Source organism: Natrix helvetica (assembly GCF_964273705.1).
Source record: "Natrix helvetica genome assembly, chromosome: W".
NCBI lineage: Eukaryota > Metazoa > Chordata > Lepidosauria > Squamata > Natricidae > Natrix > Natrix helvetica.
The window spans coordinates 86,056,462-86,075,401 of record NC_138555.1 but is presented as its reverse complement, the minus strand read 5'-3'; the positions used below and the strand labels follow the sequence as shown (position 1 = coordinate 86,075,401).

At 52.8% G+C, this 18,940-nt stretch overlaps 1 protein-coding gene and 1 long non-coding RNA gene across 2 annotated transcripts in view; one reads left to right on the top strand and one right to left on the bottom strand.

The window, feature by feature from the left end:
- Positions 1–623: 623 nt before the first annotated feature.
- LOC309400365 lies at positions 624–2,747 on the bottom strand. The gene is made up of 3 exons (XR_014176645.1): positions 2,651–2,747; positions 1,667–1,758; positions 624–676 (listed from the first exon to the last, which is right to left on the bottom strand). It is a non-coding gene; the product is annotated as an uncharacterized lncRNA (long non-coding RNA).
- A 2,763-nt stretch (positions 2,748–5,510) lies between these two features.
- Positions 5,511–18,940, top strand: part of LOC309400533 (GRB10-interacting GYF protein 1-like) — a 32,543-nt gene continuing 19,113 nt past the window's right edge. Inside the window, exons 1-10 of the mRNA XM_081969102.1 lie at positions 5,511–5,914; positions 14,577–14,840; positions 15,523–15,594; positions 15,761–15,889; positions 17,194–17,323; positions 17,556–17,651; positions 17,742–17,853; positions 17,978–18,092; positions 18,179–18,219; positions 18,397–18,597. Coding sequence (XP_081825228.1) covers positions 15,855–15,889; positions 17,194–17,323; positions 17,556–17,651; positions 17,742–17,853; positions 17,978–18,092; positions 18,179–18,219; positions 18,397–18,597 — 730 coding nt within the window. The 5' untranslated portion in view covers positions 5,511–5,914; positions 14,577–14,840; positions 15,523–15,594; positions 15,761–15,854. The remainder of the gene's footprint in view (positions 5,915–14,576; positions 14,841–15,522; positions 15,595–15,760; positions 15,890–17,193; positions 17,324–17,555; positions 17,652–17,741; positions 17,854–17,977; positions 18,093–18,178; positions 18,220–18,396; positions 18,598–18,940) is intronic.

The window sequence follows — 18,940 nt, the reverse complement described above, 5'->3', positions numbered from 1 at the left end:
CTCAGGTGCCCCCCTGGGCATCTGCACAGAAGATGCCCCTTGCTCCCTCTGGGACCAGGGTAGTGCAGGGGAAGGAAGGAAGGAAGGAAGGAAGGAAGGAAGGAAGGAAGGAAGGAAGGAAGGAGAGAGAAAAAAGGAAGGAATGGAGGGAGGGATGGAAAGAAAGGGGCAGAAGCAAGGAAAGAAAAGGAAGGAAAAGGAAGGAAATAAGGAAGGAGAGAAAAGGAAGGAAGGGATGGAAAGAAACGGATAGAAGGAAGGAAGGAAGGAAGGAAGGAAGGAAGGAAAAGAAAGGGATGAAGGAGAGAAAAGGAAGGAAGGGATGGAAAGAAAGGGACAGAAGGAAGGAAGACAAGAAGGAAGGAAGAAAAAGAAGGAAATAAGGAAGGAAGGAGAGAAAAAGAAGGAAGGAAGGAAAAGAAAGGGATGAAGGAGAGAAAAGGAAGGAAGGGATGGAAAGAAAGGGACAGACGTAAGGAAGGAAAAGGAAGGAAGGAAAGAAGGAAGGAAGAAAAACAAGGAAATAAGGAAGGAAGGAGAGAAAAGGAAGGAGGGAGCGAGGAAGGGAAATACAATCCTGAGCTACAAATATTCTCCTTGAGTAGAAGGGAAATACTACTCACAGTCTGTGCTCAGGGTCTTCGGTGGAGTCTCCACACCTGGGGCTAAGTGTACCCTGAAACAGGGGATGAAAGGGAGGGGCAGGGAGGGTTAACTTCCGCACAGAGACAGAGCCCCCTGCCCCCCCTCCCCTCCCAATGGGACCCCCCCCAGGACCTCCCTCCTTCTGCACCCCACACGACCTTCCAATGGCCACCGATGGCAAAAGGCTCCAAGGTTCGCCTCAAAGAAGCCCTTGGGTGTTCCTCGCCCTCCCCCGCCCCCGGTGCCCAGCAGGGTGTGGGTCGCCCTCGCCCTCCAAGGGAGCCAGTTCGGAGGGAGGCAGGGCGGGGGGTCTGAAACCCAGGCCTTAGGATGAGCACCAAGGACAATGTGGAGGGAAGCATCACACGTAAAAAACCTGGACCAAAGTCTATGAAACTGTGACCTTTCGTTACTCATCCAAGTTAAATGAAGATTTTTGATTAGGCATAGGATCAAAAGTCAACTTTCTTGGCTATTCTTTGAAAACTTTTCACTTCTCCTCCAAGAAGCTTCCTCAGTTCTGTCCACTAAAGCCCCTTTGGGACAACCATAGTCTGGATGACTGGGAAGCTCCGTAGACAAGGCAGAGAGCCTCCTCTCTCCCAGCTGCTCGCCTTCCAGCATTTTGGGTGTTCCTTCTGTTAGCTCCCCCAGAGCCAGCCCTCCCTCCGCTCTTCTCAGATCTGCTAGAAATGGGATTCCCACCCTGAAGACCCCCACCCCAAAGTAGCTTCTGGCTTCAGCTTTAAGGGCGGAAGAAATGCTGAAAGGCCTCCGTGTGTCATCCAGGTGCTTTGAACAATCCCCGAAAGACAAACCTAAGTCAGAATAGAGCTGGAAGGGACCGTGGAGGTCTTCCAGTCCAGCCCCTGCTCAAGCAGGAGACCCTAGACCAAGGGTGCCAAACTGGATTTCTTCCAGGGCCAGATCAGAGTTGCAGCTCTCCCACCAGCTGAGGGAAGGATGGGAGGGATGCCTCCTGCAGCAGCAGCCTCGGTTTAATCGAAGCGTCGGTGCTTACCTGCTGGGTCCGGTGGCGAAAAGGCCCTCCAGGGCCAGGAGGAGAAGCACCGCCGCCAGGCCTGCCTTCTTGCAGCCCATCCTGGGAAGCAGCTGGAGTGAAGGACGAGCGCATCTCCCTTTCCGACTTATATAGCTGGCCGCACTTCCCACCCACCCCTCCACGGGCAGAGGGCAAGAGGCTGCTCGCCCATCTCGAACCCTGGACTTTCCCCTTCACCATGGGGACTTGACGTGCGGATGCCTCATGGGGTGCGGCCCCGGACAAAGATCAAAATATAGGAGGGGGAGGAGGGGGACAGATTGGCAGGCAGATTTGGGGAGCAATGGAAACACCCAACAGCCAACCCATGGCAAGTCCTTAACCGGGGTCTCCGGTTGAGGACTCAGGGGGCCAGGTGGAGGTGATGCCTCGGGGCAACGTGGCTCCAGCTTTCAGGAGCTTTCGTTGCCTTGACAAGCACCCACAGCCTCCCTTGAGCCCACCTGGAGCCCAGTTCGAGGGTCAGCACCTGTGGCGGATTCCTACCGGTTCAGCTGAACCAGTAGCGGTTTGGCGGTAAACAAAAAATTCCGCACGCACCGAACCATCAGTAATGCCGGGAGCAACCCACCCCTGGCCAGCACCCTTCAGGCCAGTTTCAGAGGGGGGCTCCCAGTGCTGCCACCCAGCGAGGGAGGGGTGATTAGAAAGCTATGCTGGTTAGGGAAGAGTTCCACGCATCTTCTGAATTACTATTTGAACCAAGGCTGAAGCAAAACCGTAGCGACGTTGCCACCAAGTGAGAAATTGGCGGGTGGATCCTTCCGTTCCAAGAATCCACTGGGCAGGTTGTAAGCCCAAACTGGTCAACAAATTGCACCTCACTCTGCTCATTAGGTGCCCCCCAACTTCTCCCAGGCCCCTGCGTGTTTTTGTTTCTGATTGCAAAAAAAGAAAGAAAGATATTTTTGAATGTGGTTGATCTTTGATCAGGCAGCTCACTTATCTTGATTTCAGTCCAGCTGAAGATATTCCCTGCACAGGGCGTGGTGGGTCATACCCCCCCCCCCCCGGCTGAGGGTTGAAACCCCCCCTCTTTCACAGACCTCAGTCACATGGGAGAAAAGAGTTGAAGGGGTGGGGGGAAGAAACAGGTGTGGTCCTCTTACATTCTTTAGCCGTGCATAATTGGCCAATAAAGAATTCCATGTGGATTAGTAATTTACAGGAAGGAATTAAGGTTTATATGCCTGCAGATAAGGAAGAATTGGTTGGGGTGGACTAGAAGACCTCCAAGGTCCCTTCCAGTTCTATTCTATTTTAGAAGACCTCCAAGGTCCCTTCCAACTCTGTTAGTCTGTTAAAGAGTCCAACGCATCAGAGGGCAGGAAAAAGAAATGATGGTTGGAAGCTGATCAAGGAGAGAAGCAACCTGGAATGAAGGAGAAACTTCCTAACAGGGAGGACAATTAACCGGTGGAACTGCTTGCCTCCAGAAATCGTGAGTGCTCCGTCACTGGAGGTTTTTAGGAAGAGATTGGACAGTCACTTGTCTGAGACAGTATGGGGTCTCCTGCTTGAGCAGGGGGTTGGACTAGAAGACCTCCAACGTCCCTTCCAACTCTGTTTGTCTCTTCAAAATTAAGAGAAATCTTGGCAATGAAAATGTGGGCGAAAAATATCAAAATGGAATTTGGGAGACAAAAGTGAAATAGGAACCCAACACAGAACTATAAATAGCCGGGAGAGGGGGCGCTCTATAAATGTGAATAATAAATAAATAAATAAATAAATAAATAGCCAACCCGGTAACCGCATTTGTAAGAAAGATTGTGGAAGAGCCACCGATTGCAAAACAAATGTGAATCGGCAAATCCAATGCAGTTGCAAAACAGATAAAAGCAGTTTTAGGCAGTGGGGATGAGGGAAGATGGGCTCCCCTTTTCCAGAGGTTTCCAGAGGTTGCAGAGCCATGGGGCAGGGTCGAGCTTTGCCGGCTTCCTGTCTTCCAGGAATGGGAGCCTGCAAAAGGCAGCTGGCTGGAAAAAGCACATTTTATTTATTTTTCATATGTTTGAATAGCCATCTCTCCCAGAGACGGGCTCTGGGCGCTGCCCAATAAAGTGATAAAATTTTAAAACAGGCATATATGAAAGTTCAAGATTGAGAATTTCAGAGGAATAATTTAGGGATTTAACTCGACTGCGCGAGAATAAATAAAAATGAGATCCAGACAGCTGTGAGGAAAGAAGAAATATTTATTCCGAAATGCAAAATGATTTGCAGAGAAATGGGGCACAGGGGCAGTTTTTTACCGGGGGAGCTTGTCCGGGGTGTGGAAGCATCTCATATGGTGATTCTCGGGTTACCCTTGAGGGGTGTGTGTGTGTCTGTGTGTGTGTGTGTGTGTGTGTGTGTGTGTGTGTGTGTAGATATGTTTGTTCTCGTGAACATGCAGTTCCTTTGGGAGACCTAATTTAATTAACTCTGTTTATGCTTGCAAACCCTATCCTTTGATATGTGGATGAGGCTTTACGGGATTTTGAGGAAGTTTGCTAATTTTAATTGATTAACTTAGTTTCAGCTGGACTTGTCAATTCTCTAGGGAAGACTTTGGTTATCAGACCACGGTGGGCTCTGTTAATATTTTAGGGGAAAATGGAAACAATATCTTCTTCTTCTTCTTCTTCTTCTTCTTCTTCTTCTTCTTCTTCTTCTTCTTCTTCTTCTTCTTCTTCTTCTTCTTCTTCTTCTTCTTCTTCTTCTTCTTCTGCCATATCCGTCATCGGACGTTGGTGATCATGAGTTTTGTCCAAACCAAACCTTTAGGTTTTGAAGCCATGAGGTTCTTCTTCTGCCTGGACCTCCTTTGCCTTCAATCTTCCCCTGCCTGGGGGATTAAAGTGAAGGAGGACGTGTTTTTCTGGGTGCTGCATCACCAAGATATTCTAACTTTTGGCTTTTTTATGGTTTTGATGATCTTCCTTGGCTTTATCATTTGTGGTTTTGTCAACCCAGCTTCTACGCAACAGTCGTCTGTCAATCCACATTTCAACCGCTTCTGGTTTCTTCGGGTGTTTTTTCTGTCAGACACCAAAAGTATAAAGGAAACAGTATAAGGAATAAAAGTTAATTTGGATATGAAGCTTCTCACAAGGCAAGGATTTACACCAGGGAACCCCAAATTTGGCCCCATTAAGACCGTTGGACTTCGGCTCCCAGAATTCCCCAGCTGGAAGTTGAAGACCAACGGTCTTAACGGGACAAAGTTTGGAGACCCCTGATTTAGTCCCCAAAGGAAGAGGGGGGCTCTTATCAGCTCCATGGCTGGGGGGCTCCTCGGCCTCCCTGTCCCCCAAATACGGGGCTGCGTAGCTATGTTTTGACTCCGTAAACATCAAAGGCAACCAGGCAGGATTTAATTCTTCCAAATGAAGCTCTGGGACAGGTTGGGGGTCTACAGTGACCTTCACCTCAGGCCTGTCCACCCTCAAGGCCAGTTTTGACTACTTTAAGAGCATGGACTTCAACTCCCAAAACCCCCCACACTGTGACAGGGGGATTATGGGAGTTGAAGTCCGCCTCTGTCTTAACACAGTCCCTCGTTCGGCAGAAGAGGAGCCAAAGGCACTCTGCGCATGCTCAGAGGCCCTCTGGCCCTGACATCATTTTGTCACAGGCGCGTGACGTCACGCGAGAGGCAGGCCAGGCTAAATGAATAAAAGGAATGAAGGGCGGGGCCGGAGCTTGGATCACATAACGGCGGGGCGGGGCCACGTCCAAACAACGTCGACGTCCTTCACCTCAGGCCTGCCCCCCCAAAAGGACGATGGAGCGGGGGCGGAGCTTGTATCACGTGACGGCGCGGGGTCGCCCAGTCTGATGAGGGGAGGAGTCACGACGTCCAAACGGCCTGGCCAAAGAAAAAAAAAAGAGGAGAAAAAGGGGGCCGGGCCTGAGGGCGGATCACGTGCCGCCCAGCCTGAGGGAAGCGCGGGGTCACGTCCAGCGACGTCCCCGGCACACGTGACGCCTCCCGCGCGCCTTCGGGGGAGCCCGCGTCACGTGACCGGGAGGAGGGCGGCCATCTTGGTTACAAACACAAACAAGCGGCGAGAGGAGGAAGGAGCGCGAGACGCGGAGCCGCAGAGCCCTGGAAGAGCCGTCGCGGCCTCTTCCTCCTCCTCCTCCTCCTCCTCGGCCCCAGGCCCGCCCCCCGCTCCGGCCCCCGCCGCCTCGCCCGCCCACCCACCCAGCCACCGGCGGGTAAGGCGCGCCGCGGGGGGCCCTGCGTCGTCATGGGAACCGGGGCTCCCCACCCCCTCCCTCCGTCCCCACTCCCTCTCCGGGCCCGGGTTGCGCTCCCCGCCGGCCCTCGGCCCGCCCTGCCTTCGCGCACGTGGGGACCCCGCGTGGCCCGTGGGAGCGGCGCCCCCCTCTTCCCCTCCCCCCGCGGGGGTGTGGCTGCAGTGGGGGAGGGGCAAAACGGGGGCCCTGCAGGGCCCTTTGGGGGGAGGGGCCAGGGCCCTCATCCTGGGCGGGGGCTGCAAGCGGGGCTCCCGGGAAGAGAAGGGAAAGGGAGCAGGAGCAGGGGGGAGTCCGGTGGGGGGTATTGGGGGCGAGAGGGAGGGACCCCCGTTTTCCTCCCCCAGCCCCTCCTAATAGACCCCCCCCCGCATGCAGTTTGTGGGGAGCCCTGGAGGGGGGGAAGACACGCCTCTTTCCAGGCCAGGTTTTGGGGTTTGGCTGCAAAGGGCGGGAGATTGGGGGTGGGGGGCTTTGCAAAGGGGAGCCTGCAAAAAAATGTGCTTTTTGTGGTGTTGTGTGTTAAAAACAATATTTTTTGATGCATGGATAAATTGTTGTAACCTGGGATGGTGCTTTGTTTCCGGGGGGAAAAGGGTCCCTTCTCTCCGCCCCCCCTTCAAGGGATGCTGGTACTGACCTGGCTTCACCTAAGTTTGGTGGCCTGATGCTGCTCTGGAGGAAGCGCCGCCTGAGATGTTGGCTTAGCGGAGGGGAGGTTCAAAGGCCAGTGGCTAATGATTGCCAGCCGGTCAGGGGCATGACCTGGGTTTGAACGTGGAGGGTAAACATGGACCCTGGAAGGGGGTCCTCTGCGGTGGGAACCAGCTTCCCTCCAGAAGATGTGGGTGCTCCCTCAGTGGAGGCTTTTAAGAAAAGATTAGACAACCATTTGTCTGGAATGGTGTAGGGTCTCGTGGTTGAGCAGGGGGCTGGACTAGAAGACCTCCCAGGTCCCTTCCAGCTCTGATAGTCTATAATCCCAGGTCAATTAATCACTGGAACGAATTGACTCCAGAAATTGTGGGGGCTTCATCACTGGAGCTTTTAAAAAGAGACTGGACATCTAGTTGTCCGGAATGGTAGAGGGTCTCGTGGTTGAGCAGGGGGCTGGACTAGAAGACCTCCCGGGTTCCTTCCAGCTCTGATATTCAATAATCCCAGATCAGTTAATGAAACGACTTGACTCCTGAGTTATGTGTGCTCCATCACTGGGGGTTTTTAAAGAAGAGTCTGGACAGTCACTTGTCTTAAATGGTCCAGGGAGTTGGACTGGGTCCCTTCCAGCCCTCTTCTGATTCATTCATTGAGATTGGGGAAAGGGTGGGCTGGTGGGTCTCTCCCTCCCTCCCTCCCCCCCCCCTCTCTCTCTCTGTATCACAGCTAGCAGTTCATCTAGACCTCCAAGGTCCCTTCCAACTCTTTTTTCCTGTTCCCTTTCTCGGGGTGTTCATATAGTTTTATCAGGTTGCCAATGAGATTTGGTTGTTCTGGAAACAGAATTATAGTACAGGTAGTCTTCAACTTAATGACCACAGTTGAGCCCCACATTGCTGCTGCTAAATGAGACAGTTAAGTGGGTTTTACCGCCTTTCTCGCCACCGTTGTTAAGTGATTCGCTGCAGCTGTTAATGTTAGTAACCGGTCGTAAAGCAGATGTGGCTTCCCCATTGACTTTGCTCGTCGGAAGGTTGCAAGCGGGAATCAAGTGACTTTGGGACGCTGCGACCGTCATAATCGTGAGCCCCCAGCCCTAAGTGGCTTTTTCCAGTGCCCTTGAAACTTTCAACGGTCATTAAACGACCTGTATGGTGTTTTTTTTTTTTTTTTAAGTTTCAGTTCTGTTTCCTTTCACCTGCTGCCTTTGACCCACCTGGCTTGTAGAGTCGCCCCTGAATAGGGGAATGGATGCTTGGAGGGCGGGAGGGAGGGAGGCTTTGCCCTTAGATCTTCCTCTGAGGAAGGCAGAGGTGGCTGGGATGTTGGAGGGGGGCACGACACCCTTTTGGGTCTCTCTCATTTATTTCTTAAGCACCAGGCGAAACCCACGTTACTTCAGCCTCTGCTTTCCTACGGCCTCCTTTCACGCCTAATTCCCATGCATTTAAAATAGAACAAATGGTTGTGCAATATTTTATTTTATTTTAAATATGCGTGTGTGTGTCTCCCTCCACCCCACCCATCTTAAGCAACTCTGGGTGGTTCATATCAACAATGAAAGCCATAAATATAAAGCAGCCTTATCAAGCATTAAAACCATAAAACGATAACGCTCCTGTGCGTTGAGTGTCCTGTTGGAATGACTCCACTTGCCCTCTTACCATACTTTCTGTCTCTGCAGCCCTATCCCAGCACCACAGGGAAATATCGGGTCTTAATGGACTCCCAAAAGACTAAAAAGTTGTGCGTGTGTGTGGGTCTGTTAAATTACCTGTGTGTGTGTGTGTGGATTTGTAGCATCCCTATTCTATCTGAGTTTTGAATGAAAGGCCTGTATAAAAATATTCAGGATCTGCTAATGTGGTGGATGCCTTTTTGGTTATACACTCTGAGCTCTAGTAGTCTCCCTGTAGAATCCTTTCTTTAAAAAATTGTCCTCTGCTTACGCTCAGGAATTGCTTTCAGTATTCTACCATATCCAGTATATGAAGAAGAAAACCAGGTTCCATGCCACGGCTGTGGCCGTGTGGAAAAGGCACGAGGGGGATTTGCAGAATGTCAGAAGTGGTTTTTATTTTCAGAAAAGTAACGGGACTGATATTTTGAGGAGGAAGAAGTAGAAAAAAACATTTTGCTTCCTATCCTGGAAGCGTCATCAGTTGCACTGGGTGGTGTGTGAGAGATGGAAGGACAGTTACTGACAGTTGGGATGACTTGGCTATTGTTAATCAGTTCAGTTGCCTTTTCTAAATAGAAATCACTTTTGACCTGGAGGACTGAGAATCTTCGTAAAGGTTTGATTTGCCAAAAGTGGTCAGCACGTATCTGTTGGGCAGCTGCCTTCCGTTTTGAATCAGATTCAGGTGTAGGACAATTCTTTGGCATTTGGGCCATGATGAGCACTTGCGTGTCTTACAAAATTGTCAACCCAGGGAAGTGTCCCCTCCATGGTGGTTGGTAGGCGGATATGTGTGGAAGCTGTGGGTCACCTGTTGCAAGGAGGAAGTGACCAGGGATTCTGAACTGAACTGAAAGATGCTTTGGGCCCAATTGCCTGAGACAGGGGATAGCTGGCAGAAAGGAAGGGTTGCTTAATTGATTTCTTCCTGCGTGAGAGAAGGAGGTGTCAGGAGAACAGCTTCTTTTTGATGTACTTCAGTGCCTCCACAAATAGGGCTTTGAATCAGGAGGGACTAAAACACGCAGGTGTGTGCGTTACTTTTTATTTTATTTTTGTAGCTCAGTCAGGTAAATCTGTTTTAAGAATTTAAGACCTAGGCAGCTAAGTTGTTATGCCAGCGAGAGTCAAACGTTGCCTAATGGGAAGGGTGGGCTTTCTATGACACCAGAGGTGGTGAGGGGCTTGGAGCTGGGACACGCAACACCAATGATGGTTTGTTAAATTCCTCTGTGGACTTCCACTCCCAAAGATGCCAGAAGTCCCCAAATTGGTTGGTGGTTCTTTTCCCCTGTGGAGAGAATACGAAACTGGAGGGGGCTGCCTCCCCCCCCGCCCCCCCCGTTAAAGAGGTTCTCCAGGGCAAAAGAACTTAAGAGATCCCCCTTCGTGCCTGGGGGATTCCTCCTCACAATCCTCTGAAACCCAGATTGCCCAGTCTGTGCAATTGAGCAGGGGTTCTCCGACCTTAGCCCCTTTAAGACTTGTGGACTTCAACTCCCAGAGTTCCCCACCAGGTAGGACCTAAGTGGGAGACCCGCTTCCCTGGGACGGCCCCTCGGCTATGGGGGAAACGCTTGGTCGGCTCTCCACTTAGCCTTCTCTGCCTTAGGCTGCACAGGCCCTGCTCCTTTTGTAAGTTAAAAGTGTACGTCACGGGGTCTGCTCTCCCCCCTCCAACAACAACTGACAAGTTCTGCTGTGTAGACAAATAATTTGTGCTCCAGCCTTAAGGTTAATAGTTGCTCCGTACGAATTATCCCCACATTTGGCTCCCCAAGGAAGGCTGCCGATTGGAGTCTCTCCCTTCTTGTTCTGGCAGAAGAGTCCTGGATAGTTTGTAGGGTTCCAGAAATCCTGGGTTGTCTTGCTTAGCCAGGATGGGGCCACCTGCAGGGCGCTGCAGGTTGTTATTGAGTTGTGGGTCCTGGAGGTTTTCAAAAACAGGCCCAACCTTTTGATTGGGATGATATGAGATCTGCATTGTCCAGGGGGTTGGACTAGAAGACCTCTGAGGTCAATTCCCGTCCTTGGAGTCTGTATGTCCTCACCTTTGCTCCCAGTCTTTCCTTGGGGGGTTGGGCTCTTCTGGCAGGTGCCTTGCTCTGCGCAGGACTCCGCTCAGCCTATGGACGCTGGGAGATCATCCTGGCATTCTGACTGGGGGGCCAGGAATCGGCCATGGCAGCAGTGGAGGAGGTAGTCCTCACGTTAGGACCATTCACTCAGTGAGGGCACTGAAAAAGTGACTTGGGACCTTTTTTCACACTTACGACCACAGGTGCATCGCCATGGTCACACGATCAAACTTCAGATGCTGGGCAACCGGTTCATAGTTATGACGGTCGCTCTGTGTCTCGGTCCTGTGAAAGTGTTGCAACTTTCTGACTCCCCTCTTCCCCCCCCCCCCCCCCCGGAAGTAAGCCCTCCCCGGAGAATCAGCCCCATCGGGGCTTTTGAGCGCATGGGCTGAAATAAGCCCCCCCCCCTGACAATATGGCAACAGAGCAGCAGCCGTGAGGTGACCACGCTCGCCGCCTCCTGCACCCCTAAAATAATAAGACCTCCCCGAAAATAAGGCCAAGCGCTTATTTCGGGGTGTGTGTGTCAAAGGAAAATAGGACCCTGTCCTGTTTTCAGGGGAAGCCAGGTTCACTTAACAACAGCCAGCGTTACTACGTTCACACGGCAACTATGGCAAGAAAGGTGGCAAAATGGGGCAAAGCTCACAACTGTCTCATTTAAGATCAGACATTTTGGGCTCAGTTGTGGTCAAAGGTTGAGGCCTCTCTGTGCTGGAGAATTGCAGAGGCTTTTTCTGCCTCATTTCCCTCCTTGAGTTCAGAACTGTGTCCAACCCCTTCTACGTGTAAATACGCCAAATAAAACAGGCATAAAGTGGGACCTTTTCACAAGCACAGAGTTTGAGCTTCGTTTTCAACTTTCAGTCCGCAGCAGCTGCAGCATCCGACAAATCTCCTGAACTGGTTGCTCTTCTCTTGCATTGTTAGCCCCCCCCCCCCCCCCCGATCTTAACTTCTGGTTTTAAAGAAAGAGCAATCCGTTTTTGCCTCCTTATGTGGCGGGTTTACTGATCAGATGAGGAAGTTTCCTTACTTGCCACTTTCCAATAAAACCATTTTTGATTGAGAATAGAGGAAGCCGGAAGGGACCTCGGAGGTCTTCTAGTCCAGCCCCCTATTCAAGCAGGAGAACTTATACCATCTCAGACAAGTGACCTCCAGGGATGGAGCACCCACAACTTCTGGTGGCAAGCAGTTCCACCGGCTAATTGTCCTCACTGTTAGGAAGTCTCTCCCTAATTCCAGGTTGCTTCCCTCCTTGGTTAGTTTCCATCCCTTGTTTCTTCTCCTGCCCTCCGGTGCTTTGGAGAATAGCTTGACCCCCCCCCCCCCGGTCCTCTTTGTGGCAGCCCCTCAAATACTGGAAGATGCTATCATGTCCTTCCTAATTCTTCCTTTCTTTAGACCAGCCAGTCCCAAACCCTGCAGCCGTTCTGTGTATGTTTTAAGACGGGTAGACTTCAGCTACCCTTAATTCCATAGGTGGCACAGCTGGCTGGGCAATTCTGGGAGTTGAGGCCCACAAGCCTTAAAGTTGCCAAGGTTGGAAACCCCCCTCCCCCCCTTTACTCTATCCACACAGACTGGACCTGTTAAGATGCCCTCCTCCAGAAATGCATGGGTTTTGTTTTACACCAGCTAAACCTTTGAAAGAGTTAATTACTCATTTAGTAGATTGGGGAAAAACGCCCTGACATACTTTATCTGGACCCGAGATTTCTTTATAAGATGGCAAGAGATGGGCCAGATGACACCACCGCTGGCTTCAGGTGGGAGAACGGCCATAACGGAAGAGATCCCTTAACAAGCTGGCTGGCGAATTCTGGGAGTTGAAGTCCACAAGTCTTAAAACTGCCAACGTTGAGTAACACCGTCCTGGAGCAGCGGTCACCAGTTGGTGGTCCACGAGAAAATTTTGGTGGTCCGCAGAAAAATGATTTGCATTTTTTTATATTGCACTCAATCAGGGGTCCTCAAACTACGGCCCCTGGGCTGGATACGTGCAATGAGCACCTGTGTTGCTGCAGAGAGTCTCCCCCTTTGGGGTCTTTTTGTGGGGGGCGGAGGGGGGCGGAAATCCCGACTTGGGGTCTGTTTTGGCCTCCTGTTTGTGGGGCTTTGGGCGAAGGCTGGAGGGCCTCGTTCCAGTGGGACAGCATCAGGGCCTGGAACCGGCTGACCATCTCAGCCCGCTGAGCCTCCGGGTGCCAGTACCTGGCCTTGCATTCCCACAGGTCTTCCCTCTGCTTGGAAAGCCTATGCTCCTAGTCCTCAGTGAGGTGCTTCGGCTGAGCCTCCTCCTCGGTCAGATCCAATTTGAACTGAGCTGTTTTGCCAGCTCTTTCCCCTGGTGGCTGCTTAGCTCCAGCAACGGCTTCCTGTTGGGGCCCTAGGAGCCCGGTGGGCAGGCGAGGAGGGCCTGGGAGGGGAGGGGCGAGTGACATCAAGTTGGCCACGCCCACACAGCCACGCCCACACAGCCGGTCATTAGGCAGATCATATTAGTGGTCCTCAGGATTTAGAATGATGAGTTTAGTGGTCCCTGAGGTCCGAGAGGTTGGGGCCCCCTGTCCTAGAGTGTCTTCATTCAGAGTAAAGGATGGCACAAACCTCCTTTTGCTGAAGGCTTCCGTCCTTCTCTTGCCCTTGTGCCAGTGTGGGGCTCTCTTAGGGGGTGTTGCTCCTTGCTCCGGAATCCAGATCTCTCTAGCCACCAGAACAGCTGTTGGGCACCATGGCATTCTTCCTTCTTCCACGAATCCCAGACCTCTGTGGCAGCGGAAGCAGAGTGGTTAGAGCAGTCGGGAAGGCATCCGTGTGGGTTAGGGGGAGGAAGAAGATGGTGGGGGCAGCCAGGGCTTCTGAGCTGAAGGAGGAAACGCTTGGAAGGCCTGCCAGGAAAATTGCCCAATCTCTCGCTTTTGAAATGATGGCGCAGGACTTGGGATTGACCTTCCTTGCAAGCCCTGCCTGCCTCTCGTGCCCTGTGTGGTGCCCTGTTCCTCCTTTGGCCCTGCAGTGGGAGGCAGAGGTGGGCACCAGGCTATGGGGAGTCAGTCGGCTGAAGTTGTGTTTCTTCAGATTTAAATTTTCCCTGGCACGTTGCTCCAGTTAACAGAAGAGCAATAGACTTATACACCGCTTCGTAGGGCTTTCCAGCCCCTTCTCTCTAAGTGCTTGACAGAGTCAGCCTATTGCCCCCCCCCCAACAATCTGGGTCCTCCTTTTACCGACCTGGGAAGGAAGGACGGAAGGCTGAGTCGCCCTTAAGCCCTGTGAGAATCGAACTGCTGGCAGAGTCAGCCTGCAGTCCTGCATTCTAAGCACTGCAACACCACAGCTCCAAATAGCAAGAGCTGGAAGGGACCTTGGAGGTCTTCTAGCCCAACCCCCTGCTCAAGCAGGAAACGCTTTAACATTTCAGACAAAGGGTTGTCCAATCTCTTGGTAAAAATCTCCAGTTGGGCTAGCCATTCCACTGATTAATTGTTCTAACTGTCAGGACATTATGTCTCTCAGAAGGACCGTAACAGAGTTGGAAGGGACCTTGGAGGTCATCTAGTCCAACCCCCTGCTCATGCAGGAGACCTAGGGTTTCGAACCGCCGACCTTTCTGATCGATAAGCTCAGCGTCTTAACCACTGAGCCACTTCCAAGGTGCCCAATCAGGGAGATTTGGTCTGTTCTCTCTTTGCCAGTGGTGATCTAGCATTTAGAAATAAAATTGAAACTATTTCTGCCAGGGCAGAGGGGAGCTTCTGCCCTTCTAAAGAGGGCAAAGTGCAGGGAGGTAACGCCTCTTCTGCTTCCTTCTGGAGCAGACGCCCTCAGGATGCCCACTTTGATCTAGTGGTTAAGTGCCAGGCTAGACACCGGGAGGTTGTGAGTTCTAGTCCTGCCTTAGCTATGAAAGCCAACTGGGTGATTTTGAGCCAATCACCAGGTGACGGGGGGGGGGGGGAGTTCTAGTCCTGCCTTAAGTGAGCAGGGTGACTTTGCGCCAGCCACTTTTCCTCGGCCCACCCCACCTTGCAGGGTCGTTGTTAGGAAAATAGGAGGATTTGCTTTGTTTGCCGCCTTGAGAAAGTAGCTGCTTTTGAGAAACAGGGCGGGGGGGGGGTGTCCTCCCCTTCGGCTCTCCCCAGCCTTCCAAGGCAGGTGTCCGTCTGCCGTTTTAACGCCGGCCTCTCTTCTTTTGCAGAGTGCTGCTTTGACAGGAGTCAAGCCGCCGGGCTTCGTCCTGGGGGGGGGGCGGCCAAGCCAAACCGCTTTCTTCTCCGGCCACCCCAGGCTGCGGAAGCTGCTTCGGTGGGATCGTGCCTGCTGAGGGAGGAGGAGGCTGACCCTCCCTGCCTCCACCCCTCCCTTCCTCCATCCCTCCCTCCCTTCCTTCCCTTGCTCTTTCTGCCAGCTTCCCTCCTCCTCCTCCTGACAAGGGGCAGCACCTGCGCACAGGCACCCTCAGGTGAGTGGCCAGGCCTGGGTCAGAGGGGGCCTGAGATTATGACGGTCGCTTCCATGGAGCAGCTGCACTCAATCCTGGGATATATCCCTCCCCCCCCCTCAATCAATGGGGCATGTGGGGGGCCAGGCAGTAATTCCAAAGACCCCAGGACTTTGGGATACAGGTAGTCCTCGACTTATGACCACAGTTGAGCCCAAAATGTGTTCCTATAAGTGAAGCGGTTGTTAAGTAACCCCAGGGACCAGGTGCCCTCTGGGGCCAAGCGGTGGGAGAGCCGTATCTTGGGAAAACCCAGCATGATTGACTTTGCTCTCTCTCTCTCTTGATATTTTTTCCCCTTTTTGAGATAAGCCCTCGGTCGCTCGCCAGTTAAAAATAGCTCTGGGAATAAAAAGAGCCATAAAAGAATTATCAGCCGGGAGGGGCTCCCGGTGCCATCCCAGGGCAGTTGCCTAAATCACGTAACGCTTCTCTCTCAAAGCAAGCAGACAAACAAACAACCTTCCGGTGTCCTTCAGGCCGTGGCTGATGGATCTCTGCCACCGCTTGGCCCCAGAAGGCACCTGCAGGCTGGGTCTGGTGCAAGGAAGGGCAGCCAGCAAGCCCCATCTGGCTTGTTTTGCTCACCCATCTGGCAGCTCCAGGTTGGCATCGCCCATTGGTGTCCTTTCCTCTTTTGTAGGTTCCTTGGGGGTTTCATAGCCCCCCCCTCCCATACACCCAGTCAGGGAGAGAATAGCAGCCGAGTTTTAAGGTACGTTAGGAGGGCAGGCCCCCCCCTCCTTAAGGACGGGCTATTCTCCTCTCCCGCCCAAGCGACGGGCTCTTCCCACAGGGAGCAGGCTGTCCCCGCTTTTCCCTCTGGGGTCCCTCGAGAAACGGGGAGTGGCGGTAGCAACCCCTCTGCCTTTCCCTTCAAGCTCTCCACCGTCGCTTGGGCTGTCGGGGGTCTCCTTGGCGAGGCATTGAGGAAGGACGTCTTAGCCGGCCAGAGAGCCGCCCCAAGACAGGAGGATGGCTGCCGAGATGCTGAACTTCGGGCCAGAATGGTGAGCGAGGCAGGGAAGGGCAGCGGGGGGGGGGGGGGGTTGCAGGAGATCCAGAGCCCCCAGGGGAAATGGAAGTGGCCCAAGATCTTCTGGAGTGGTGCCACGAGGGCCCCATCTTTGCAGGATCCAACTGGAACCAAAGTTTTATTCTTCCAGGCTTTTGGACTGTTACGAAAAAAGTTTCCCTAGTTACTAGAACAATAAAAGTAAACACTCCTGAAGAAAAGATGCAATAGCTACAAACAGAGGAAAAAGAAGAAGTGAGGAGAAAGGGGGAGAAGGAGAAAAGGAATGAATTAAGAGTGGAATTTTTGAGAGCCCAAGAGAACAATGGTTAAAAGAGGAAGGAAGGAGAAAAGAGTTACATTAGTAGACCAAAGAGAATAATAGTAAGATTGTTATTGTTAGGAAACTAATAAAGAGATAAAGAAACTATAGCATATTGTTAATTGTAGACAAATTGAAAGAAACACTCTCTGTGTTTAAATTGAACTAGAAGATATATGTTGTTTATGGTAAAATATATATAAATGGAGAAAAGAAGAAATGGGAATTTGATGTAACTTTGAAGGGGCAATTGAAGATATTGTTTATGTAGTAAGAAAAATAAGTATAAAGGTGAAAATAGTAGAAGAGAATAATTTGGCTGAAAGGAAAAACAAAACTATGATGTAAAATGGACTGTGTAAATCAGAGGGTTCCTATAATATGTATAATTTGTATTAAAATAATAAAAAATTATATATATTAAAAAAGAGAATGGGCTCCAGCACAAGTCCAGCTAAAATAGAATAGAGCGGGAAGGGACCTTGGAGGTCTTCTAGTCCAGCCCCCTAACTCAGGAAGGAGACCCTCTACATCTCAGACAAGGAGCTCTCCAGTCTCTCCTTCAAAGCCTCCAGGGATGGAGCGGCCATGATTTCCGGTGGCAAGCAGTTCCACTGGCTAATTGTCCTCACCGTCAGGAAGTTTCCCCTGAAGTCCAAAAGCTTGGAAGGTTCAGCCTCTGGTCCCAGGCACCCACTCCGGTTGGATCCTGCCCCCTTATTGTGGGACACGTGAATTCACCTTAAATTCATTTTAGGATTTCTTTTTTACCGGGCAGGCAAGAGGAGCGGAGGCCCTTCCTCTCCCCTTTTCCTCTTCTGCTACCTGGCCAGGAGTCCTGAGTCCCTGAAGGGGCCCTTCTGTCCCTCGGCCTTGCCATGCCACCTTGCCCCCTGCTGCCAAGTAGCCACTCCACTCCACCTCCTCCTCCTCCTCCTCCTCTGCTGTGGTCTCACGCCGGCCTTCTGCTTCCGCAGGCTTCGTGCACTCTCCAGTGGGGGCAGCGTGGCTTCCCCGCCATCCTCCCCTGCCATGCCAAAGTACAAACTAGCCGAGTACCGATACGGGCGGGAAGAGATGCTAGCACTTTACGTCAAAGACAATAAGGTGAGCCTGGAACCTGTAGGTGCTCGGGGACTGAGCCTGTCTCTGGCCTAGGTGCAGGAGGGGCACCCCTGAGGAAGCCGAATGGGCAGAGTGCGGAGGGCACACAAAGGGACCGGGGCTGGCTGAGGAATTCTGGGAGTTGAAGTCCATAAGTCATAAGGTTTTGGACTTTGGAGACCCCCTCGGTCACACGAGGGCCCATGGTTCTGTTCCCCCCCCATCCTCCTGGCAGGTCCCTGACGAAATCCAAGACCGTGAATTCTCCGCCATCCTGGAGGAGGAGCCTCTGCAGCCCCTGGCGTTGGTCCCGTTGACCGAAGAAGAGCAGGTGAGTTTGGAGGCTGCTGCCCTGGGAGGAGGCCGAGGCCCTGGCCCTTCCCTCCCTCACCTCTTTCTCTCCCCTTTTGGCCTCCTGCAGCGGAACTTCTCCATGTCCGTGAACAGCGTGGCCGTGCTGAGGCTGATGGGAAAGGGGGCTGGGGTGGCCCCTGCGGGGGTCTCTCGTGGGAGAGGCAGCACGCGGAGCCGAGGTAAGGAGGCTTTGGGGCAGGTGGCAGCAGACCCCAAGGGCTGGGCCTTCTCCCCCTTTCCGTAAGGGGCAGCGGCCTGCCTCTGTGACGTGCCTCCCGTCTGCCCCCTCCTCGAAACAAGCAGGCCGCGGGCGAGGCGAGAGCGGTTTTTACCAAAGAAGCGTTGAGGAGGCGGAAGGCGGAGCCTTTGGACGAGGAGGGGTCCGTGAAATCCACCGCAGCCAGAGTTGGGATGACAGGTGCGTAGTAGGGGCAGAACTTTGGAAGGGGACACAGTGGGGCTGGCCTGCCTGTTCCCGACCCTGATGCCCTCCTTTTCCCGCAGAGGGGATCGGCGGTTTGAGAAGCCCATCCGGCGGGAAGGAGGTACGTGTGGGGCAGAGGAGACACCCCCGGGTGCTTCTCCCCTCCCCCCGAGGAGGCTGCAGAGAGGAGGGTGGGGGTTTCCCGTTGGGGCTGGAGGGTTGTTTGGGCGCTTTGTGTCCTTGGGGGAGGCGGCCGTCTCTGCCAAGGGGGAGGGGTGACGGCTGTTCTCTTTCTTAGCCCGTGCCCCCTTTGAGGAGGGGGCTCCCCCCAGCCGCAAAGACTTTGCCCGCTCGGACAGCGACAACTGGCGCACGCTGCGTGAGGAGCACGAGGAGGAGGGAGAGGGCAGCGGCAACACAGGGGGCGGGTCAGGAGGAAGCTGGCGGCAGAGCGGGGGGTCCCGGCGAGAGAGCGAGCGCTGGCGGTCGGCCAGCCCAGGTGAGCTGCCCGTGGTGTCTCCTTGGGGCTCCCAAAGGGAAAGACCCTCCGGCCGATACAGGCGGTCCTTGAATTTCAACAGTTCATTTAGTGACCGTTCAAAGTTCAAAAGCATCGAAAAAATACGACCAAGTTTTCCACACTTACGACGGTTTGTACTATCCCGTGGTCACGTGATCAAAATTAAAGCACTTGGCAATGGACTCAAATTTATGACGGGTTGCACATGATTCCCCTTTTGTGACCTTGTGACTAGCAGAGTTGACGGGGAAGCCGGGTTCACTTAACGACCGGGTTACTAACTTATCCATGACAAGGATTCACTTAAGAATTGTGGCAAGCA